Source organism: Megalobrama amblycephala, linkage group LG24 (assembly GCF_018812025.1).
Source record: "Megalobrama amblycephala isolate DHTTF-2021 linkage group LG24, ASM1881202v1, whole genome shotgun sequence".
In the NCBI taxonomy this organism is placed as follows: Eukaryota; Metazoa; Chordata; class Actinopteri; order Cypriniformes; family Xenocyprididae; genus Megalobrama; species Megalobrama amblycephala.
In genome coordinates, this window is record NC_063067.1 from 7434663 (window position 1) to 7460013 (window position 25351).

The 25351-nt window shown below is 39.0% G+C and overlaps 1 protein-coding gene across 1 annotated transcript in view; it reads left to right on the top strand.

The window, feature by feature from the left end:
- The window catches only part of plxna1a (plexin A1a), a 260833-nt gene that overhangs the window by 100470 nt on the left and 135012 nt on the right, over positions 1-25351 (top strand). The window contains 1 exon segment of the mRNA XM_048179014.1: positions 19340-19471. Coding sequence (XP_048034971.1) covers positions 19340-19471 — 132 coding nt within the window.

The window sequence follows — 25351 nt, forward strand, 5'->3', positions numbered from 1 at the left end:
TCAACCCCTGTGCCGTTGCATCTGCTCCGAGATATTTTAACGCTGCAGGTAATAATTTCCTGAGAAATGACATTTTTATTATTTATTTCATAATAAAATGAGTTAGATTATTTATTTATTTTTAGAATGTATGTATTTTTTATTTTATTCATGAAAAAATTACAAATAAATTTTTAAAATGAACTTTTTTTAAAAGTGCCCCAATTTTAAAGGTTCCTAATTTAGTTTTGGAGGTCTCCTACAATAGGTTTACATGAATCAAAGGTTAAAAAATAATATGCATTGTAAATTACCTCATTTCTCAAAGAATCTGAAAACATTTCATTTGAACAGTCAGTCTCTCTAAACCCCTCCTTTCCACGAGTCTACTCTGCACTGATCAAAAGGCCCAGTCTGTTGTGATTGGTCTACCTATATACAGTTATGCAAACAATGGCATCGGTTTTTCCGTATCGATTCCAGCGCGATTCCATCCTCGTCCTTTTGAAGTGCATGTAAAATTTTGCAGTACTGAAAACAGCATCTTGTCAACAAGTTAACAACACAAACCAAACCGTTCCTGTCAAAGTAGACGTCGTTCACAGGCAGCCAATGAAGACCATTATGCAAATTTGTTACATTGTTACATAGATATTTAACAGGAAGTGAGACTGGAATTGCTGACTCATTTCAGCAGTTCAGAATCGATTATTTTTTTTACGAGACAATTGTCGTGCACTTTGATCTTTAAAACTTTGCAGACATTTTACATTCACAAACAGCTATATTACACATTGCATGAAAGGTAATTTTCGAAAAAGCATATTAAAGGCACTTTAATTGCTTTGTACAATCTCCATTCTAAGATGATTCAACATATATTCTAAGCAAGTTAGCCCTTAACGTCATGCAGCTGTGGTTTAACTGCGAGTTGGGGTGCATTCTTGGCAGAGCTGGCTTGTTTGAGGGCAGTTCTGGTTATTCCCATGTGTCAATTTCTCTAAGATTAATAGAAGCCCAGTGCGTGTAGCCTCGGGCGGCCTCCTCTCAGGGCTTCTCATGGCCATTCATATTCATTTACAACCTGTGTGTGGCACCACGGGAGCGAAGCCGGATTGACACGTGCACGCACACACACGTACATACACTGCCATGTGCGACTGGCAAGTTATTGTAGCGGAACACACATACACAGAGATCCTGAGAAGACATGCCAAACATGGCAGCCGTTCAAGGAGAACGAAGAAAACAAACCATTTGTTTGTGCTCACAAAACCATTTTGTATTAAATCTTTGTCTATATATTTTGTTCTCCATCTAGTTTTAAAGGGATAGTTCACTATCATTTATTTAATCACTCTCTTGTTGCACCAAACCTATATCATTTTCTTCTTTCCCAACAATGAAAGTTGTGGTCAAGCTTCAAGCTCCAGTGCTTGTCAAGCTCCAAAAATGACAAAGCACTATAAAAACATCATGAAAGGGGTGTTTACTGCGATAGTTCTGTGTGAGGAACAGACCTGGAATGAAAATTCTCCCCTCAGATTTAATTTGTGTGATTTGGATATACAAATATTACAGTTTTTGCAGCATGACTAGTCATGGGACAGGGTTATTATAGGTTTGAATATTTAATTTAAGTTATATTTTTATTCTTTTTCAGTTTTTTTTATCAAGTATTCAATTTAGTTTATTTTTATTTTTTGCTATTCACTCCATCATTGTTATACGGAAGAGGATTAGGACCAAGCAATAATAAAAAAATAAAACCATCTCTAGATTAAAGTTGTTAAATTTCGAGAAAAAGGTTGAGATAAAATGTTAAGAATAAAGTCATTAAATTACAAGAAAAAAGTTGTTAAATTACGAGAACAAATTCGTTAAATTGTTAAATTGTAAAAAAATGTCGTTAAATTTCGAGAAAAAAGTCGAGATAAAATTTTGAGAATAAACTCGTTTAATTACGACATTTTATCTCGACTTTTTTCTCAAAATTTAACGATATTTTTTTCTCATAATTTAACGAATTTGTTCTCGTAATTTAACGACTTTTTTCTCGTAATTTTATGAGTTTATTCTCAACATTTCATCTAGACTTTTTTTCTCGAAATTTAATGACATTTTTCTCATAATTTAACGAATTTGTTCTCGTAATTTAACGACTTTTTTCTCGTAATTTAATGACTTTATTCTCAACATTTTATCTCAACTTTTTTCTCGAAATTTAACAACTTTTTTTTCTCGTAATTTAATGAGTTTATTCTCAACATTTCATCTAGACTTTTTTTCTCGAAATTTAACGACATTTTTCTCATAATTTAACGAATTTGTTCTCGTAATTTAACGACTTTTTTCCCGTAATTTAATGACTTTATTCTCAACATTTTATCTCGACTTTTTTCTCGAAATTTAATGAGTTTATTCTCAACATTTCATCTCAACTTTTTTTTCTCAAAATTTAACGACATTTTTGTCATAATTTAACGAATTTGTTCTCATAATTTAACGACTTTTTTCTCATAATTTAACGAGTTTATTCTCAACATTTCATCTAGACTTTTTTCTCGAAATTTAACTAAATTTTTCTCATAATTTAACGAATTTGTTCTCGTAATTTAACGACTTTTTTTCTCGAAATTTAACAACATTTTTCTCGTAATTTAACGAATTTGTTCTCGTAATTTAACGACTTTTTTCTCGAAATTTAACGAGTTTATTCTCAACATTTCATCTCAACTTTTTTCTCGAAATTTAACGACATTTTTATTCTCGTAATTTAATTACTTTATTCTCAACATTTCATCTAGACTTTTTTTCTCGAAATTTAACGACATTTTTCTCATAATTTAACGAATTTGTTCTCATAATTTAACGACTTTTTTCTCATAATTTAATGAGTTTATTCTCAACATTTCATCTAGACTTTTTTCTCGAAATGTAACTACATTTTTCTCTTAATTTAACGAATTTGTTCTCGTAATTTAACGACTTTTTTTCTCGAAATTTAACAACATTTTTCTCATAATTTAACGAATTTGTTCTCGTAATTTAACGACTTTTTTCTCATAATTTAACAAGTTTATTCTCAACATTTCATCTAGACTTTTTTTCTCGAAATTTAACGACATTTTTCTCATAATTTAACGAATTTGTTCTAGTAATTTAACGACTTTTTTCTCGTAATTTAATGACTTTATTCTCAACATTTTATCTTGACTTTTTTCTCGAAATTTAACGAGTTTTTCCTCGAAATTTAACAACTTCAATCTCGAGATGGTTTTATTTTTTTATTATTGCTTGGCCCTAATCCTCTTCCGTATTGTTAATTGTTCTTAATTTTTAGTTTTATATTATACCATGTTTCAAAAACTTCAACTGTGGCCATTTTAATTTATTTGATCTAGTTTTGGAGTCATTATAAAATGCATTTTAGTTTAGTTTAGTATTTGTTTTGTTATTATTTAGAAATGTTCGTTTTTGGACGTTGACATCTTATGATCTCAATTCACTTTCGTTATACAAAAAAAGAACATCCTGCTAAACATTTGCTTCTGAAAACTGGAGCAAACAGGTTTTGAACAACATGAATGTGACTAAATGATGTCAGGGTTTTCATTTTTGTGCAAACTATCCCTTTATATCACACGAGTCTCCTCTGCGGCGTAGTCACATTTTTAACAACTCAGCTTTTACGAACGACCATCAATCCCTCCATTTTATTGGTGCGGTGGACTTCTGAAGACATTCGTTGTGGGTGAACCCTCGCGCCGGAGAGCAAGAGAGATGAAGAGGACGCGAGACTCTTGGCAGGGAGGTTGAGTTCTGCGGTTTCCACTCGCTACCGGAGACCGGGATCAGGTTCAGCCTCAGATTAGATTAATGCCCGAGCTTCCTGTAATTGATGGATGGATTGATTCAGGCTCGTTTGTTACCGTGTAGCATACGCTAAATGAATTGGAGGATGAGATGAGAGTCAGCAGAAGCCGCTGTGGTTTCACACACACAAGCGTTCACTCTTTCTCTTATACTTCATTGTATAGGACCATTATGATCTCGTCATTCCCTGTGGACACGTCCCCAAAGACCAGAAAGCCCATAATGCGTTTGATTTAATCCATCTGTAAATGGCCGGTGAATGAATGAGACGCATCATTAGTGGTCTATCAGGTTACCAGGCTGCTTTCTTTACGCTTGAACAATACGTTTTAGGCCTTTGAAGGTCTGGGTGGGTGTTTTTGCCATCTCGATACATGAGAGGATGAGACGGTTGGTGAAAAGTTGCGCCAAAACCCTTTTAGATGTTTCAAGAAGTGCTTGTGGGGAGTGTGTAGTCGCTCATGTGTGTGTTTGTAGGCGAGAAAAGGGGGTTGGGGGGAAATCGCTTGGGTTTTTTTGGCAGGCTCATGTCTGTTAGGACATTCCTCTCGCAACCACAGAATGACTTACTTTCCTGCTTCGCTCTCTTTTTTCCACTCGCTTGTGTTTGTGTGGCTCATGTTTTCCCAGGGATTCTGACCCCCCTCGGATGGGGAAGGCGGGACGTGGGCGGAGTTACATGCGTATGTCGCAACATCTGTGTGGGAGCGTTTGTTTATCATATATAAACATTCGTTTGGAGGTAGGTTTGAGTTTGGGTGCGTTATATCCTACCAGTTCCAGTCTCAGAGGCGTCTTGCACCAAACCCTTCCCCCCTGCTCCGCTATGCCTGTCAGGCCTATCGTAAACAGCCATAACTCAGAGTTCGGCTGGCCCGGGCCCTTTTTCTCGTCCCGCTTTGCCATCGAAGTGCAGACGACACCAGGAATGTGGCATTGTGTAATTGTGTATGGCTGCTTTAAATGGCAATTTGAAGCTCTGGTGGCTCTGTAATTAGTGGTGCGGTCCCTCTGGAGCGGGCTTATCGTTTCCTTTGTAATTACACATCTGAATACAGCGGTGTGCATGCATGCGGCAGGCCTCTCTTATCGCATGTCGACGCACTGGTCGTGCGGAGCCAGGCTCATTGCTGCCCTGCACCGTGCGACCATGACAAAGGTTATTGAAGAGGAGGGGGAGGAATAAGGCAGGGGTTAGAATCGTCTGCGGCGGGGGCGATAGCATTAACGGCAGCGCTCTTGGGTTAGAGATACGACTTTTGCCCTTCAGAGTGTCAGTTTATAGCGCTGCTGGGGTATTAATTTTGCGTTTTTATGGCTAGATATGTTAAAACGTTAAGCAGTGCGAATGTGAGTTTTTTTTTTACACATTTTATCTGTTGATTGTGGTGGAAATTCTGCAGTGTGGAATGTTTTCGTAAATTGATATGCCAAGACAACTATAAGCAAGTCATAATTTAGTTGATTTCCCAAGTCTTAGTTCAGTACTGTATCTTTTAACCTGGCAATCAGAGGTAATGATTCTTTGAACTTTGATCTATGACCTTGTTCTAGCCTCAGTGTCAGCATAAAGGATGTATACTGTTATATATAGTGTTTTCTCCCTTGTATATTCTACCTTTTTTTACCTTTGTTTGAACTGTAGGTACCCTTAGAAGCACTTCTCTCCCTGTCTGCTGAAATTGCTCGTTTTTCTGGTGTCTTCAGTCATGCAGGAGCCCCTTTACATGCTGCAGTAGGTTAATGATTTAGTGTCTATTGTAATACAGAATGAAGGCCTGGAGTAAAGGGAAAAAGAGAGAGAGAGAGGATATAGGAGAAAAAGAGAGGGTAAAGAAATAGGTGTTTACGGGGAATGTGTGGATTAAAAGCCATAATGTTGATGGATTGTTTTAATTTGCTGGCCTGTGACCACAGAGAGGGAGAGACACAGATGCTCAGGGACTCCATTTGCTCTCACTCCATCTACTGGCAGGAGGCATCACTGCAACTAAACCCAGTTAAACATCCCCAAAATTGGCCCTGTGCATGAGATTAGAAGCTGATGTAATAAGATGTTTTACAATGCTAGAGATGTTTTTATTATCTGCTTGAAAGGTCAACTTGTAGCTTATAGACCAAGGTGCAGTCCTAGACAGTTGTACCTTTTTGTCTTTAAAAGGTTGGTCACAAAAATACAATGCATGTTGGTGTCTTGTAGTGTATTTTTGAACGTATCTTCATGAGTCAGTGTGTCAAGAACTAAAAGTTAGGCTTTTCATCCCTTACAAAATTAAACATGCTACTAGTTTTGTCGACTAGTTTTGCTAGCATACATAACCCAATCTCTGAATGAAATGGCAAAAGAGCCATTTTACAATGATATGCATCATTGTAAGAGGCTTTTAGTATGTTTTACTGTTTTAAATAATAATAAAAAGAAGAATATATGAATATTCAGTAGTAGTCACTGTAGCTGTGGTAAATGTTATTTTGGCCAAAACACTGGTTACCTGAGTAAATGTTTTGTTAAGTGTATTCCTGCTTTCATAATTCTCTGCCCCTTTTTTTTGGTTATTTTAAGCTTTCATATTACTCTCTGCAAAATATGAGCTAAAAATCCCATGACAATAGCTGTTATCACTACACTCTATACAGTGTTTAGTGAACAGCTACATGCTAGCAGCCTCTGAGGTAATCATCACTGACCCTGCCTGACCTGCTGCGCCTCCACACTAAGCGGTTAGTGTGACGCTGCATTAGTGACCCTTTGTGTCCCGTGCGGCGCGGAGTGTCACTGAGGGTTACGGGCATCTAGCACCACAGTCATGTTCCTAGTCCTTAAAAATAGAGCTATGTTGAGCAAAATGCTATTTTTTCGAGCTTACTTACTATTATCCTGTGGGCTCATAATTTGTGTCATTAGCCACAATGCCAATATCCAGTTCTCAAAAGTCTTGTGAACAAATCTTCATTATGTGTTTTATGGCCTTATTTCAGTGACTTAAACATACAAGTTGCTCGCATATTATTGTAGCAGAGTATTTGCTGAATATAGTATAATCAGACTTTAGCCATGAAAATGTTATAAGTAACTGAAATGTCAAAACAACCCAGAAAACACCTCAGACCGCAGGGGGTTAAACAAATTGTCAATCTCTTGTGTGGAGATAATGTAGTTGTTGCCTATATAGAGTTTTTCAATTCAGTCAGTTTTCAGGTTCCATTTTAGTTTGCACTCATAAGGTAGCTGCCTATGTAGACAGTGAAGTGACTTTCTAGGATTTGAAACAGAATTATTGTGAATGTTTTGAATGATTGTCCCCAACTTGGGATTCTGGTGTGCTGATTTTTCCTTTTTTTTTTTTTTCATATTTCCATTACCAGTTTTGAAAATATGGACTAGTATGATGTCACACTCTAAGCTTATTTTATTTTATTTTATTTTATTTTATTAAATATATAATACATTTTAACATTATTGTTCAAAAGTTTAGGGTCGGTAAGTCTTTTATGCTTACCAAGGCTGCATATATATGATCACAAATGCAGTAAAAATGGTAATTTTGTCAAATTAATACTATTTAAAATAACTTTTTTTTTCTATTTTAACATATTTTGACATACATGGAAAAGCTGAATTTTCAGCATCATTACTCCAGTCTTCAGTGTCACATGATCCTTCAGAAACCATTCTAATATGCTGATTTGCTCGAGAAACATTTCTTATTATTATCAATGTTGTTTGATTTGAAATAGAAATATTTTTTAACATTATAAAAGTCTTCACTGTCACTTTTGATAAATTTATTCAAACATTTGAATATAGTGTACATACAAATCTACCTTAAAATCTTATGATCTAAATGTAATATAATGTACATTTAGCCTATTATATAATACAAAGCAATAGGTATGCAACATTTTTTTTTATTTGTTATTTTTTTGGTAGACTGGGAAAACCCAGCCTGATTTGCCGGCGATTTGATTTCGCCCGGCAACTCCGTCTTGAAACCCGTACATTCATTTCTACCGCTTCTGTTACACTTTTGCGGGAACCAATCACAGACTGGCTTATCCACCTTGCTCGCTATTGGCGGGTATAACACGATGACGATAGAGAAGCGACGACAAGAATGACTTCTTTTAGTTTAGCAAACAAATCGCTCGAGTGGGTGTAAGTACCACTCACTTTCATGTTTTTTTTTTTTTTTTTGCACAACCTGCAAAAATCGCTCGATGCCATTGCTGCTTCCGCAAACCGCTGATCAATGCTACAAACCAATACAAACTAAACCTGTCTGGAGTTTTCGCGTCGCTCTGCAAAGTACGTCACCCGGATCGTTGATCTGATTGGTTGAAGGACTATCCAATTGCGTGAATAATGCTCGTTGATCACGCCTCTTGCGCAGTAGAAAATACATACAGACTCCCCAGACCAATGTTCAATTTTAAACTGAGCTTGGTCTGGTGATAGCCAGACAAATTTTTTGTCATGTTGGCTCAAAAATCTAGGGAGCACATTGCCTCTCAGTTTTAATGGGCATGACGCTTCTGCTTGTTCCGAAGCAGTTGTTTCTGTAAGATTTATTCATGCTTGAGAGCAATTGTTTTATACTGATGATTTTTTTGTCTTATTTGCCTCTCACTTGTCTCATGTCATCTAACAGGTTTTGTTTCTTCATTTGCTGCAGGTGGTGTTGAGACACATAGCGTTCTCTTCTTAGACCTTCCTAGATCACCCGCTAAAAACATCCCACTGTTCTGGCTCTCTCGATACAACTGTTCACGCACATGCAAAACAAGACATGCATACACAATTCATGATTTATGCTGGCAGGAATTTTCCTACAGTGGGTGATATTCTCGTGTCGCCCAACACTTTCTAGCAGAAAGGGAACCTGGAGTTTCACTCTCATTAGCATACTCTCATCTATGTGTGCGAGAGAGACAGAAATAAGAGTGTACAAACTTGAATCTAGGTCGTGTAACAATATGTCGCGCTACAGTTTGCTGATGCCCATCGGAGACAGTGTGTCGTGCGTTTTATCTTGTGTGTGTGTGTGTGTTTCTTTTTTGTCAGTGCCAGTGATAGATGCCTGTGATCATGAGTTTCTGCTGTGTATCAGGGCTATCTGTTCATGTGTGTCTGTGTGCATGTGCTTTGAGGATGCTGACAGTGCATACTACTCAAGAGTGTGTGTACACGAGCAGTGAGTTTGTGAATCATTTCAGTTTGCAGTAAGTGCATTTTTTGTTATGCAGTCCTGAAGTAGAATTTTTTTTATATATATATATATATATATATACATCTTATGTGTGACATTGACCATGTCATGTTTCATTGGTTGGAACTGTAAAAGTCATGACCTTTGAGATATTTCTACCTCATAGTGGCAGCTCATAAAACCCTGAGAATCAAAAACAACAAAACAAAACTGGCTAAGTTATCTGGATAAGTTATCATATCAGCTCTCATTAGGTATGTTTACATGCACTCATTTTTGTCAGTCTGAATGAATCCAATCAGATATCAGATTCTGAAAGTTCTGTTTATAAGAACTCTAAACTTTGCAATCTGATTTACATATTAGTTTATATGTGTATTGCGTGTATCCCGACCAAAACTTGCTCAGTCGATGCATTCAGAACCAGAGAAAGTCTGTGCAATAATGTCACCAGAGCTACCGTGAGTATAATTTTATGTATACATTTTATTAAAAATGTAGTGAAGCTTACACATATCAGAATAGCTTTTTATCAAATAAATATATTAGCTTATTTTTTCTTATTTATAAGATTATTTCAGGTCCACACCATCTACTGTACTGAAATTTCATTTGGTTGTACCCGATAGCCTCGTGGGCAGCGCTACGACATGTAGCATGGTTGCGTTTCAGGCGACTCGATTTCGAGTCTTAGCTCATGGGCCTTTTCCGATCACGTCACCCTCTCTCTCCCACTTTGCTTCCTGTCTTCTCTGTACTATAAAGGCAAATATTCCAGAAATGCCATCAGTGTAAATGTGCTGTAAGAATATAATTAAATAGTTGTAGTAATGTATACTACAGTATGAAACCAAACGGTACTTCAATGCCTCACAGCCTTGTTTTCATCAGCATCAAATTAAATATACCATCTACTCTGACTGAAGCTATAGCTAACAGCTTCTCCCACCATCTTTTCTCTTAATATTGTTAGAACCACAATTTCTAGAAAGCTTCCTCTCAGTAGTGTTAGGATAATGCTTAGAAAGCTAGCTTACCTCTGACTAATGCTAGAATAACTATGTCTAGAAAGTTAGCCCTCCTCTCAATAATGTTTGTATAACAAAGCCCAGAAAGCTGTTGTGCTATTAGCATTAGCATAACATAAGTTAACACAACAAAAGGTTGTGAATGTTATGTTTGCGTTAAGCAGATGTGGTGTACAAGGAGGCTCTGGGTGCACACGGAATTCACTTTAGCACGAGGATTTATTAAACACTTTTTCAGATATGCAAAATGAGTGCTAACTCCTCAGCAGCAAGTACACAACCGGACATTCTAGGGCTAATTTGCATAAAATGTACTGACAAGTGCTATAGCCAAAAGGAACAAGCATACGTTGTCTCTCACACGTGATTGGTTCATAGGAAAACACAAGAATACAACAGTGACAGTTCCATATATCTACATCAGAGCACAGATATGGCCATTGATGGAGTTTTGGGTGGACAAATTGTTAGTTAGCAGAGTTTTTTTTTTTTCAGTTTTTTTCTCTCCCTTTCTGATTAAGGATCCCAAACAGATGCGTAATGAACAGCTAACAGGAAATAATGACCAAATGTTACCTGCACAACTAATCTATAGGTATAATTGGAAAGGAAACGTGTCCATTCATGTTTAATCTGTCCTGCGGTTCCCTCTTGTAAATGGAGGCACATCCATAGCATCTAACATTAACATCGTTTAGCCATTTCTTCAGAGACGGCTCTTTGTAGTGCTACACGCTTGTTTACACCCCTCTGGCATTTCACGCTGCATAGAATGTTCTCTCGGGTCCGCAGGATTCCATTTGGCGCTGGTCAGCGCTGCAGAATGTCGATGTTGATGATGTTTCTGTTAGAAATATGTGCGGCCGGGTGGAATGCTGTAAACGGATAAGCATCTTTGAAATGTGCTCCTTTCCGCCGTGGGTCTGCACGGAAGGTTAAGTGTCTCGATGTGCATTGACATTTACTGTAGACGAGCAACTTAATTGGCAACACACACTTAGCCACCTCCGCACACACGCACATAAACATTCTCAAATTTAATTCCCATCCGTCTGTGAAATTTATGAGCCAAACAGAAGATTGAATAACCCACTTCGGATCTGTAGACGAACACTCGTGTTTAAGAATGACTTGCAGGTATTAGTAATGCAGAGATGTATATTAATGTATAAGTATTAATCTTCAGACATCTCCATCGTGTGCGACACTTATTTTACTCTAAGGAATATTCAAGACCTTGTTTCCAAATGGACATTTTCCTGGAAGTCAGGCTGCTTTTTACAGCCAGTTCGCTTTCAAATAAAGTGCTTTTACCCTTTCATAAACCTTAAAGACTCGAATCGATCCTGTTTTGTGCTGGGTTTTTATAAGATGTGTCATGAACGGCTTTATATCATTTCAGCCCAGAAGTAAATAGCCAATGAAACACACCTTTATCCAGGTTCGTTATTATTTTCAACAGCCAAAAAAGTAGCCAATGTGTCCAAGCACTCTGTATGATAATAATGTTTACCATTTCCATCAGCGCTTTATTGCGCTATTGGGCTCAGGACTGGCTGAAGGCAATGCTTTGCTTCACAGAGTGAGCTCTTCCATGGAGAAGGCTTCACTGGGATTATTTTGACCTGCTCACCCTCTGCAGATTGTATCTTGCATCTCTCTCTCTCTCTAGTTTTCAAGCACCGGCAGGTAGTTTGTCCCCATGGAGCCCGTCCTCAAGTGATCCTTTTCCTCAGAGCTCAAATGCAGCGTTTTCTGTGTGCTCAGGTATGTCAGATTGTCTTGCAGAGGTGAGATTGGGAAAATGCCGCACTCTCTCTCTCTTCGCTTTGATGTGTCAAGTACATTCACATCCTTATGAAAGAGTTTTTGTTTGGGTTTGTCAGTATTATTGCCTCACTCCATTGTTGCAGATGGCATTTCGGTGACACTCGCTGAGAGCCGCCATTGAGGATTACAGACCCTTGTCAAATGGCGTAGCTTGTTGCGTAGAGTGTGACCCTCAAAAGTGACACAAGGTTTGGGCAAATATTTCTAGAACCATCTGATTGCACCGTTAGTACCCTAAAAATGTAGCTTGTTATGCTCTGTTTGCGACGCTGACCCATATTTTGCCTTTACAGAATTTTTGTGGAGCTTGCTATGGTGGCGGTGTTCACCTATAGCCAAGCACCTGTTTGTAGCAAATGAATTTAGCCAACCTGATAAATAAAGGAATTATGGGAAAAAAGGAAATAAATCTTGAATGTACACATATTGAATGAGGGGACATCTCTAACAGTTATTTGAATAATTTGAAAGCAGAGATTTTTTTTTTAAACACAGAATTTCAAGCTCATTGTGACTTCCAACTCAAAATGATTGAGTGCGTCTCATATGGAAGATGTGGACGGTAATAGAAAAGCTGAGAATCTTGGAGTCGTTGTGCTCATACGGGCGACATATTTTCAAATCTGGCAAGACTTCCTAGTTTCCTATTTAGTGGAGACTTAAATATTGAGGAAAATACCTTGAGAACCCCATCATTATGTGGTAATGCAGTCATGAGTTGATGAAGTTGTGGCATTTTCACTCACAAACGAGCTGTTTGGATCTCCATTTAGCATTTGGAGATGATATATAGGCAGGCACAATCTGTAGTTAAAGAAATCATTGCCGGAGGCTTCCCTAATGACTATTGGTATTCCAGTGTTATGCTGAGCTCCATAGCATCCCATTTATTCTGTATTTTTGTCCGCAGCTCGCTCTTGTCAGAGGTTTGAGTGTATGAGAAGTGGCCTGGCAGTTCCAGCGTGCAGTTTGTGACAAATGGAGATGACTTAGGAGTTGCTTTCATACTCACTGCAGGGCAAACTCCCATTTTTTCCACCTAGTTTTAACCGCACAGTCTGTCTTGCTTGACTGCCGGTGTGCGTCTGTTGTGTCAAGAGGACCTGAAGGGGGGAGGTCTGAGAGAGGAAGATAGAGAGCGGGAGAAAGCGGATGGCGGAAAGACGACAAGTAGGAAAATAGAAATGAAATTCCTCTCAATGCTCCAAGGAGCCTTCGAACCTAGGGCCAAATCAGATATTGCAAGGGAAGTGGAACGAGCTGGAATGAGCTTGAGCTGCTATCTGTGGCACAAACTGTCGTAATGAAACGTTTACGGTTGGGGTTAGAAAGCCATCTAGAGACCTCTATGATTAGCTTGTTCTCCCTTCGCCCAGGTTCCTCAGACTGCCTAGTTCCCAATGCCCACGAGGTGAACTTGTTTTCCCCGTAAAAAACCCATCTGGGCCGATGAGTATATTTTGTCTGCGCCGCACAACAAAGTTCTCCCTCGGTGAAGATTCGGAGTCTCTTCATGGCTTTTGACCTGCTGCCTCCAATACACAAGTTGTTTTTGCATCTCCAGGAAGAGGATTAGCATAGCGGGACAGTTTAATTAGCATGTCTAAGTCCTGCTCTGTAGAAGCATCCGGTGGGTAAAAAATGGTTTAGTTTATTGACCGATAACATTATCGTATTAATCATGCATCATAAGCCAAGTACACCACAGTGTTGGTACATACAGCTCTCTCCATTTTGAGTCTTACCTATAGCTGAAAGATCCTATTTTTACCTCTTGTTATCTACAGTGCTGAGCCCGTTCGCCCTCTTCGTTGCGTAAGCCTCCTCTGCCTGTCCCAGGGGTGCTCCCCGAGCCTCTTCCTCCAGGCTCGCCGGGCTTCTTCTCAGGGGAACCATCCGGGACGGACAGCGGTGGCAGCGTGTCGGGCCAGCGTGGGCAGAGCATGGGCCTTCCGTCTCATTAATTAGCCAGTGATTGCGCTCAATCAGATGCAGATCTTTACTTCAAGGGCTGCATATCAAAGGCAGGAATCTGGCGGCTGGTTTATTATTCACAGGGAGACCTAGTTATGTCAAGAGCATGCGAGTGGAGCTTGTAGCAGCGGCGGGGGTGAGTGGTGGAGGAGATGCTGTACCCATGGAGAGAGACTGAAAGATTAAAAAGGGTGGAGGCTGAGACATGCCTGCTGCTCTCCGGGGACCAAGCATCGACTCCCCTTCTTCCTTTATTATTTCCCCCCTCTTCTCTCGCTCATGCCGTCTTTCCCTCTTATCATTTAGTCACTGTGATGCCGCACACGACAACACAAAGACCGAACAGATGCGACATTGATCTTCGGCGTCTCCAGCTGGATTATACCCCTGGTTTATTCAAGCCATTCAAGCATTCAAAGACAAACCTGCTCCTGTTTCCTTGTCTTATTAATGATGAAACTCACCGTGGAGTGGGCATTGGGTCCCCGGGAGCCGCACAGTGGCGTACCATCATTGTGCCCACCGGGACTGTCTGTCCACGGCTGTTTTTTGGCCGGTGTCCTATAGAGAGAGCAGCAGCATGGCAGAGAAAGATGATTAATTTCACAGAGTAATCTGTCACGCTGATCAAGCCCAATGAGTTTGTGTGTACCAGGTTCTGTTCTTGCCGGCAAGACTCAGACTGTGAAGTCAGCAGGTGCCATGGGAAGTCTTGGATGCCCTCCAGAAAAGGGTCAAAGAGGCTGGAGACGCTTGCACTAAGCGACTCGTCCTGTTTCTCAAGGCCTTCGGAGGGTACAGCAACATTGTACTGTATATTGCAGACTTGTGCAAAACTCAATATTGTATAATTGGCTCCTTTTCATGAGTTGGCGGCTTTTTAAGGCTCCAAGGCTTTTTGAAATATTTTTTATTTGTATTATTTTTTTTAATAGGCCTTTTGTCAATGTGTGTGTGTGTGTATGTATATATAATATATATATATGATATATTTTTTACTAGTGGGTGCAGGACACTATAGTTCATTTATGTAAGTGAGGATAGCAAAATAAAGTAAACTGTGACACATTATACCCAATAATTCAGTAAAACTGATAAAAATTTAGGACCAAAAATTATTCAGACACTTTGACCTGGCCAAGTTACCATGTGTTATCTGACATAATTAAGATACATTTTTTTCTGACACAGTTAAACTCTGAGATCTTGTCATATTTTATTACCATTTTTTTAAACTATAGTGAATAAACTGTAATAATGAATGAAATGTTCAATGTTCAGTCTTTTTTGACTCTTTTTTTTTTTTGCTTTCAAACAAGGCTATGTCCAGCAAAAATTCACTTTTTGTCTTGATAAAGTTAGCTTTATGATTAATATTTGAATTCTACTTCCTTACACTGATATTCAAACTGCAAATCAGTATCCCATGTTCTACCTAAATTAACATTCCAGAGTTGAATTGGAATTTAAAATACATTAATTGAGTTGAATATATATTTTAATTCAATATATACTTGCACAGCACTGGTATATGTTTTCCATTTTGCAACATTACCTCTTAATTTAATGTGAACAACCAATTTAGAATGATGTGGGGAAAAAAAGAAATACTGAAGTCAAACTGCAGCAGCAGGACAAAAAGAGCCCCTGGAATACCCAGCATGCTTTCAATTCTGCATTTCAAGTCAGCATCCTTTATTGATCATACTCCAGCGCGTTGATGTCAAGACACGAAATGTCCGAGAGCGACCTCATGGTCCGCACATTATCCGTGGCTGAGAGGGCACTAATGAAATTGGATTCAGGCTCATCTGGAAAGTGCCCTCCTGTTTTATTTAATTAGCCAAATGTCTCCGTTCCCCATCCAAGCTGGAGTAAAATGTAAAATGATTTTCAACAACGGAGAGTTGATGGGTCGCCACAGTCTCCGGCAGAGAAACGCCTGGGTTTTGTGACAAAACTCCTGTCAATCATTCACTCCACCAAAGCTCTGATGGTATTTCAGTGTATACTGAAATTTAGAGCTGCCTGTCAGGGACAGCCTTCTTTTTCTTTTCTTTTCCCCCCCATTCGAAGGCTTACATAAGACATAGCCACAAGCTCTTTTATGTCTACGACAGTTTATCATTGCACTGACTGTTGACCCCGCTGATGTCATAAGGTCACATACAAATTCAGACGTGCTTTACCAGAGACACTGACAAGATTGAAAAGGCCAGACCTGTTTCAATTTGCTCTGAAGCTGTCAAGAGTGACCCTTTATTGAACCCTGGTCCACCTTAATTATTGTTCATCCATAGACGGGCATTAAGGAAGACTGCAGGGCTCAGTTTCTTAATTTATAGGTTCCTATTTTAGGTTATTACCCATTGCACTCATTATGTGCAGTGTGTAGCAAGAGGCTAGACAGGTTTGCTTCTGTCCTGAAATGATTCTGTCATGACTTACCATAATGGGACCATAAACATAAGAAGATAATGCAAGTAGCAATCATGGAACATATTCATCTAATAAGAAGGTGTGAATTCAATATTTGTTTTAGTATGAATGATTTGAGTGCAGCACATAGGGAAGTCGTCCCCAAGGACATTCACTGGTTTTTAGTTTAGTTTAAAGGTGAAGCATCATTTAAAGGTACATTACAAAATTCTGTGCTCTCTATTGACCTCTGTGGTTGAAGCATAGAATTGCAAGTTACTTGTTACATTATTAGTATTTTTTTTTTTTTATTCAGTTGTACTTTGGCATTGTTAGATAAATCTGATGGTTTGATATGTAATATTGAAATACAAAATTTTAATTATATTGTTATATAATTAATTGTTATATTAAAAAAATTAAAAATTTAATATAACATTTTAATTGATAATTTTTAATAATATTATTTGTACTGTAAACTTTTATCGTAGTGCTTCTGTGATCATTTGGGCTGTTTATGTAATTATGTCTTTGTGCCAGTCAATAACCGTCAGAAATGTCACTGTATTTGTCAAAAGGTTACGTCTTTAAACCACAGTGTTCTCTTACCCAGGAATTGACTGAAAATAAGATCTAAAGCAGAGACAGTAGCAGTAACCCTCTGGATTAAGGTGCTTTGGGATTCAGCAGCAGTCAGTAGGGAGAACTGGATTTGTTTTTGTTTTTTCACCTTCCAACTTCATCTCTCCTGACACCTTTATTGAGGCTGTATGAGATAGAGGGTTCACTAGCTCTTCCTGCTTCTTCCTGTTAAGAGGAAGATGGGCCATATGCCAAGAATCTGCAATTTGAAGAGTCATTGCACAATTATGTCAATCCGCACAACTCTAAAAAAAGGCGGGGAAATGCAGATGGCAACTCTTGCTCACCCTTGAAGAACAATTATATATGTTTATCCTATTTAATCAGTTTCATATGGCAGGGAAACTTGCAAGGGAGTTTGTTAGTTGCATTGTCCTAAAACTTAAACATGTTAATCAGGTCCAAAAATGGCAATAAACCAACGCATAGCAGTTGCCAGTATTTTTAGATTAGTATTCCTGTTCCATGCCGCTAAAGCGTCTCCTTCCTGTCGTGCATTCTCCTGCTTGGACACAGGGGAAGGTCCCTTCTCTCTCTCTTCCAGCTCGGTCCCACTGCAGGAACTTCAGCATTGCTTGGCAAGAGTTCCAGAAGGATTGGCTGAGAGAGAGGATGTGCTGTCCTTGAGCTGTTATCTGCCACTACTTCATAATGAATCCCGTCCTGTGGGAGTAATGCTCAATGAAGTGATGGAGGGGGAGCATGGACAACAGACTCCAACTCCCAGACTGCTTTGCTGTCATTTGACCCTCCATCACTCACTGAGTAACAATATACAGGGTTTCCACAATCACGTGGGAAACAATATTGTGTTACTCCCTAAAAAAAGGAACTAATTGCATTACTTAGTTACTTTTTATGGAAAGTAATGTGTTACATTTGCGTTACTTTTTCTCATCTGGACTGGGCTTGCTTGCTTGTTTCTTAATAAAATTTTTTTAAAAAAAAAGTAAAATGTAAAGGCCCTTTCAGTGAAATGAATAAGCCTCAGGCTGAAGGAAATGCAAATTCATGCCTGTACAATAGAGGGCATACACCGCGGGTCCACTTACATGTTAAGTCGCCATTTTGCACCTCCATGTTTCTACAGTAGCCCTAAATGGACAAACTGCTCTACAGAGTGCGTTTTCTTGACTGTCTACTCTCTGCTGGTTCAGACGACGACGTCTTTGTCATGTGTTGGCCACCATAGCTTCTCTTTATTGCAATTCGCAACCTCACCATTAGATGCCACTAAAATTTACACACTGCACCTTTAAATATTTAATTATTGTAGGTTTGCGTATTCTGAGTTTGCATTACATTTTATTAATGTTGAGGAATACTGAATCTGTTTTTGTGCAAGTGAGTAAATGCCTGCTCACATTAGTCTTTACATACTGTAGCACACACAACGCCTCTGCACTTACTCCCGATTTCTCTCAACATGGGGATAGGATAGGTGTTATTTGAAAAAATAACTTTCCGAAAAATATTTTGTTGTAAATTTAAAAGTAATGCATTACTAGTTACTTGAAAAAAGTAATCCGATTACATAACTCATGTTACTTGTAATGTGTTACCCCCAACACTGTTCATTTTTTTTTTTTTTTCCCCATATAAAATGTTGTTCTATCAATGTGGCAGTTTACATGAGGCCATGTCACACAGCTTTAGGTTTTAGTTAAAGAACAGAACTGCTGATTAAGTTCACTCTATTTTCAGATGTTTGTAGATGTAATTTTAGTTCTCTCGATCCGGCTGCAGGCTTTGACCCAGATAGGCCACACTGTCGACTCCCAGGTGTGGGCAGCTGAAAACTTCCTGCAACTCTTTCATTCTGTGCTGTGGACCTTTCTGAGGGAAACCGAACTGCTTTCCTAGCTTTTGTGTTTTTGTAAGTGGGTCGGACGGTGCTCTAGTGTACTCCGGTGCTCCAGGCGCTCTCTTCATTAGCAATGGGGTGGTGTCAGAGGGCCCAGGTAATGCGCTCCCATGGCGCTCGGTGAAGGGGACGGTCATTAATCAGTGGGACGCGGCACCGGACCCGAGCACATCATTAGGCCGTGAAACGCCACGGGATGCGGAGGTCACGCTCCCCTGACCCTGCATCAATAAGGTCGGGGATGGTGACTTAAAGGAGGGTGCTGTTTTGGGTGATGCTAGGGTGGGCCAAACTGAGGAAGGAAGCAGAAATTGAGACTGCGTTTGTTATTGACCAAGATGCATTTGTTTAGCATGGGTTGAGACCGCTGTTACTCCCTCTTAAGCATTGATGTGAAGGCGGCAGAGTTAAATGGCTTAGAGAGACACCAAACCAACAACTTTCGTTCAGTTTTCATTATAAATCCATTTTTCGACCTTTTTCAGCCTTTAATATTCAATGTATATCTTTGTTTCTTTCAGATCTTGGTGAACTCCATTACCCAGCCTGCACTGCTGTATGAGAATGTGGTGGTGAGCGAAGGGAACCCAATTTTGAGGGACATGCTGTTCAGCCCTGACCATCAATTCATCTATACGCTCACAGAGAAAGAGGTAAGACTTCAGGGAGTGTGCTGTTTGACCGTGATGGTCGACGTGATTTATTTGGCTAGAATGTTCTGAGAAGCCCGACAGACAAGCTGTGCAGTTTGGTCACGCACCTTTGGAGTCCCCAGAGACAACAAATAGAAAGGTAAACACACAGAGAATGAAAATGAAGAAACACATTTTCCAAACACTTGGTTGAAATGAATGGAAGTTTGAGATTTTAGATTCTTTGGTTCAGAGTAGCTATTGTTTGCCTTGATCCAAAGTGACTTACTGTATGTTGGATTTTAAAGTTTACATTATGTCAGTTCATGCATTTCCTGGGAATCAAACCCAGTCTTTGGAGCCTTTACATCAAAAATATTTTTAAGATAATGAGAAACAGAAATTAATTCAAACGTGCCCAAACCTTTTTTGATAAGTGTATACCGTAGCTGGGTTGAACTTCAGTTTTAGAATTGTATGATTTTTGAAGATGCTGTATAACACACACACACACAATCAAAAACTGTTCGGTATGTGTATTATTCAATGTGCTGTTTTTTACTCTGCACAGATTCACAAATGGTGAATTCGTTAGACTGTGTATGTGTGTGAGCACGTGTGAAAAAGAGAGACCCGGAACGTCTCCTGATTGTCTGCATGCGATATTCGACACTGTGTCAGCCCCCTTCCCACTTTTCCACACACACACAAGCGGCAGCGCCTCTGGTAATTCACCACTTATCAGAGAAAATTGAGGAAGGGCTTCTCTGATCTTTTTTGATGGAAAAGAAAGCGTCCAAACCCCCCCATCACCCCTACCATCCCCCTTATCACTTAGACCGAAGGCTGGAGAATTCTCTCTCTCCTCTTTTTCTCCTTCCGTCTCGCTCCTTCCTTTGTTTTCCTCTCGCCTCTCTCTTTGTGCTTTCATGTTCTCCTCACTAAGGGCTGATTGGAGTGCTTCCTGTCTTCCTCTCATTAAAGGGCATTTCCTTCATCACCGTAACCCCATTCACTCTCGGCTGGCCCACACCGCCTCTGATTAGAGCACCGCACCAACAGTGCCAGACTCAAAAAGTCCTTAAACCGTGATCAAATCCAAACCTGAAAGCATTTATTCTGACATTTAATGTCAGAGATTAAGAGGAAATACATGTGACAGAATCATTGCGAGCGTTTAAATAATGTAACGTGTTATTCAGATGTTCCTGCTTAGAAAAACATAAGAGAGCTTTTAGAGTGGAAATAGCGAGAAACTATCACGGAAGTTCACGTTGATGGCATGAAGATTGCTCTTGCGGAGGTGTTCTCTCCAGCTGAAGTCTGCAACAACATCCTTTGGTATTCATCGTAAACTAGATGAAAGAAAACCGGAAGCACCCTCACAATACTTTCAATGAAACCCGTGTTGTGCATTAGAAAGATATTTGAATGCATTATAAAGCAATTTGATATGATCTTATAAAGCTTGTCCAGAACTTGTATAAATATTGTTGCTGCCAGGCGGAAACCTCATTTTTATTTATTTTTTTCATAAATCATTACTGTTGGTCACCCTTTACATATGTTTGTGGGTTTTGCAAATATGTAACCAATGAGCTTGTGACTAAACCTCGTAACTCCATTGGATCCTCAAACTGTTGGTAAAACCCGACAGCTCGCCACCGCTCCACCCCTCCTCTATCATGAATGAAGTGCTGCGTGCAGTTTGGACCACAGACGGTTTGGCTTGTTTGCAATGCAATTGTAAATAATGAATTGGTTGATAAACTCATTGAAAAACTTGCGCTGTTTGATTGACAGCTCCAGCGATTGTAAAGGGAGTGTTCTTTGATCTGAAACTTACAGGATAGTCTTATAGTACGATGACCTCTTATATGTCAAAAGCTCAAGGAAAAGTTGATTTCTTAATTCATGACACCTTTAATGAGAATATTATTAAAAAACCAAACAAACATCCGAATGCATTACAGTACGTAGATGTTATATTTGCTATTATAAAACGTTTAGTTCCTTCCTTGGTTCTGATTGGTCAATAGCTGTGTTTTAATCACGATAAAACACGGCTATGACTGCTTCACACAACTGTTCTGTGTTAGCAACCACTCTTAGCAACGTAAACTGTATGTTCTCAGTTGATATTGTTCATTGAAGCTTACAGTATTATGCAGAAGAGTATTGTGAGAAAAAGTTCAAGTGAGCGAGTTTATTACTTGCATTCAGATTTAGCATTTTCCTTCAGGTCAGTCCTATGTTCATAATAAAAAATCTGTTTAAATGTCCGACGTATTATCTTGTCCTTTTAACAGTTAAGGGGTTTTCCCATGACTGACAGCGCTAGTCAAAGCATTTGTCAGTTGTGTCTTATTCCGTGTTCACAATAATTCAGTCTTTTCAATGTAAAAGTCTTCGCTACTGACTGACACACTCATAAAGACAGTCTTTGCTGCCATCTAATGGCATGAAAATGTAAGTTCTGTTGCTGTTCACGGTCGGGGACTATTTTTTCCGGTGAACGGAAGGCTTTTAGAAAAAGTTTACTTCATGAAAGTTGCATTGATACATATTTCTAGCTTTATTATTTGTATTGTGTGGTAACCGTTTTATAAAAATAATAAGGTATTCGAGGCTAGTGCTATATCATGAATAAGTCACAGCTGAAGGGTGTTGTTAGGCACGACATGAAGTGGACTGTCAATAAGTCAATAAAGTAATGGTCTTTTTTGCTTTTGTAAAATATGCATTCTTGGTTTTTGTGTGGGGTTAAACATGACACAGATGTGTTCTTGTGAAATTCACTTTATAATCCACATTGTAATCATATTGTGCCATAAATAATTAAAGCTACAGTAAACAATACATTGTAGTTCTTATCTATTCATGGCTACACCTTTAAAGAGTCTAATGCATTATAAAACATGATTGTTGATTGTACATTATGCTCTAGATGGTTCCATGAATAGATTAGTATTACAATGTATTATAACTGCTTTTAATTATTCACAAGAACATGCAACTGATTCTAAGGGTATTATGGATACATTAAGAATACATTTACAATGCATTATATATACAGACTTCATAAAAAAGTGTTAATATTAATTTCCCAATAATTGATTTTTGGTGAACAAGATCTCACTAGCCCACGGGGCACATTCAAGAGTTCAAATGTACACCAGAAGTAAAAGACAAGGAGAAAACGTTCGTTCATTTGGGAGCTGACCTCGTATCACTCTGTAATTTACAAACCAAGCCCAGCTGCTGACCTTTAACCTCACTGGGACCCTTAGATTTCAGATCCAGAGTAGTTTACTGTTGAGAACAGTTGCTCACAGCACCGTTCTGCAACAGAGATTTAGTCTCTGAACGGAGGAGCTATTCTGACAATGTTAGATGATTTTGCCTCTGCTTTGAATTTATTTACCTTAATGGTTCCCAACACACACACACACACAGAGTCTAGATGTACAAAAACATGTTAGCTGCTCCAACACTGTCATCCATCAGCGCTTGGCGATAATTGTTTTTAATGTATCCACGTCTTCAGATGGAAAATGTTCTGTAATTGGTATAGATGGTTTCTGTATGAGTGCCTCTGATACGGACGGCGTGTAGATTGCATGTTGAGAGGGCGGGCTTGATAACCCTTCAACACATTAACTTGGTGCGAGGAGCGTTAGGCTAACGTTCTTTAAATGGAGCCGTGTGTATTCGCTCTGCGCTCGGACTGATATTGATTTAAGTGCGGCTGTAAATGGCTTTGTTGGGAAAGAAGGTTTTATGGAGGAAGAATATTTGAACTATTATACAAACGAGGGGGAGGTAGTACTTCTCCTGCAGGAAGTTGTGCACATAGCACTAGCGGTGGCCACACAGAGTGATGAACTGCCTCTCTGGAGGTTGAGAGTCATTGTAATGGAGATGAGAGCAGTGTTGCTGTGGTCAGTGTGCGGGTGAGAATGTGAAACCCTTAGGGTCAGATCATTGCTATGGAAGGAAAGCAGACAGACAGGCTTTGATTTCTTTAGCTTATTTACTTTCTTAGTAAATGGTCCTGGTCTTTTTGTGGACAATTCATCAGTGAATGTTAGTCTGAAGATAAAAATGTTTCATTTTGTGCCACCTTCCTCTCTGAAGTAACTTTTCTGGAGATGTAACCAATGCTTGGTGATGCTATTAGTGCTTCTGTGCAGATAAAAAGGATTTTGTCAAGGATCGAAGTTGTAAATAAAACAAAATTATTGGAGTATGTTTTACAAAAAAGTACCATTTTAGCCTTTGTACTTCAAAATTTAATGTTTAATTCAATGTGTTACTTGCGTTTCTTTATATATACCCTACACCAAATGTTTTCAGTATAAGAAGAGAACTATTTAAAAATTGTTTTTGGCAATTGAAATAAAATAAAATATAATAAATAATACTAAAATGGTTTCTACTACAAGGCCGTGTGTCCACCAAAGCGTTCTTTTTTCCAGAGGTTAGCATATTTTTTTCAGTTGTTTTCAATGTGAACGGCACATTTTTAAAATGCCAGGAGCGTAAAGAGGTGCTGAGCGTCTATTTCCCGATGAATCTTTGAGCGTTCGGCTTTTACTGGTCGGCGAGAGTTAAAGGATGTTCAACTTTGGGTAAAACAGTTAGTTCTTCATTGTCACTTTGTACCCAGCCGTCCAATCACAGTGGAGGATGGGCGGGACAAATACAACACCGACCAACCGAAACATTCTGCTTGTACAACGTCAACACGTGACAACAACAAGCATAATAACAGAACAAAATCATTTAAAACAAGAGCCAGAGCATATACTTTACATTGTATCGACATTTTTTTTTATATAGAAACAGTACAGAAACAAACTAGATGCTAGTAACATTTCCACAGATATTCCGTATCATTGCAAGCAAAGCATCTCAAATGAAAAAAACGCTGTGCTGCCGAAGTGCTCTCAAGCCTAGTGTTTTCAGCTGGCTAAAAACACATTGGTGGACACACGGCCCAAGTCAAAAGAGCCCACCCAGAAGGTTTCTTTGGTATTCGAATGTGATATGACCCAAGCCATATCTACAGTGTAACTCTGTGGGAGTTGTTTGATTGCTTTATCATCTGCCACATGAAATTTATCATTTTTATTTCTTTAAAATTAGTAGCATGCCTCTCATATAAAGCTGCATACATGTAAATAGCTCCAAAGTATAATACTATAATTTTATACTTTAAATAAAACTTAAACCGGGCTAATGGTTTGCTGGTCTTAGAGGGGTTTGATGCAATTTTGGGCGATTTTTGGATTCTAGCTAGGACAGATAAAACTAACTGTTTTTTTTCAGCAGGCTTAAGGGTTTTATTCATAAATAATCAATTTCATAGTCCACTTTTCACGATCGAATCAAAGCCCAATGGAAAAACTCGAGCCCCATACTGCATTGTTTCATACTACTGTATTTTGTCACAGTTGCCATTTGCATTACTGTTATCTTTAAGCGCATCTGTAGATTTCAGTCGCAAATGTGTTGAAATGCATGCTGGTTTATTGTGTCTACGCTGTATTCTGCAGGTACTGGAGTGAGTTTGGATGTACAGGATGAGGTGAATGAGTTTCACAGGCCACTCTCTCTCTTAGTCTGTAGCCGCTGCACACCAAGACCCAGAGGACCGAGCAAAAGAGAGAAGTGGAAATTAATTGGTTTGAAGCAATTTGTTCTGTCTTCTTTCCTTCATCTATCTTTTTTCTTTTCTTTCTCCCCTCTCTTTTAAGTGGTCTTCCTCCTATGGAGGAAGGAGTCAATGGGAGAGGTGCCCCAGGGGTCATTTTCTTTCAAATAGCGGGTCCTCTCTCTCCCTCTCGCTCCGTCTCGCTGAGATATTGCCGGCTCTTTGAGAACTGACAGCGGTCGTGG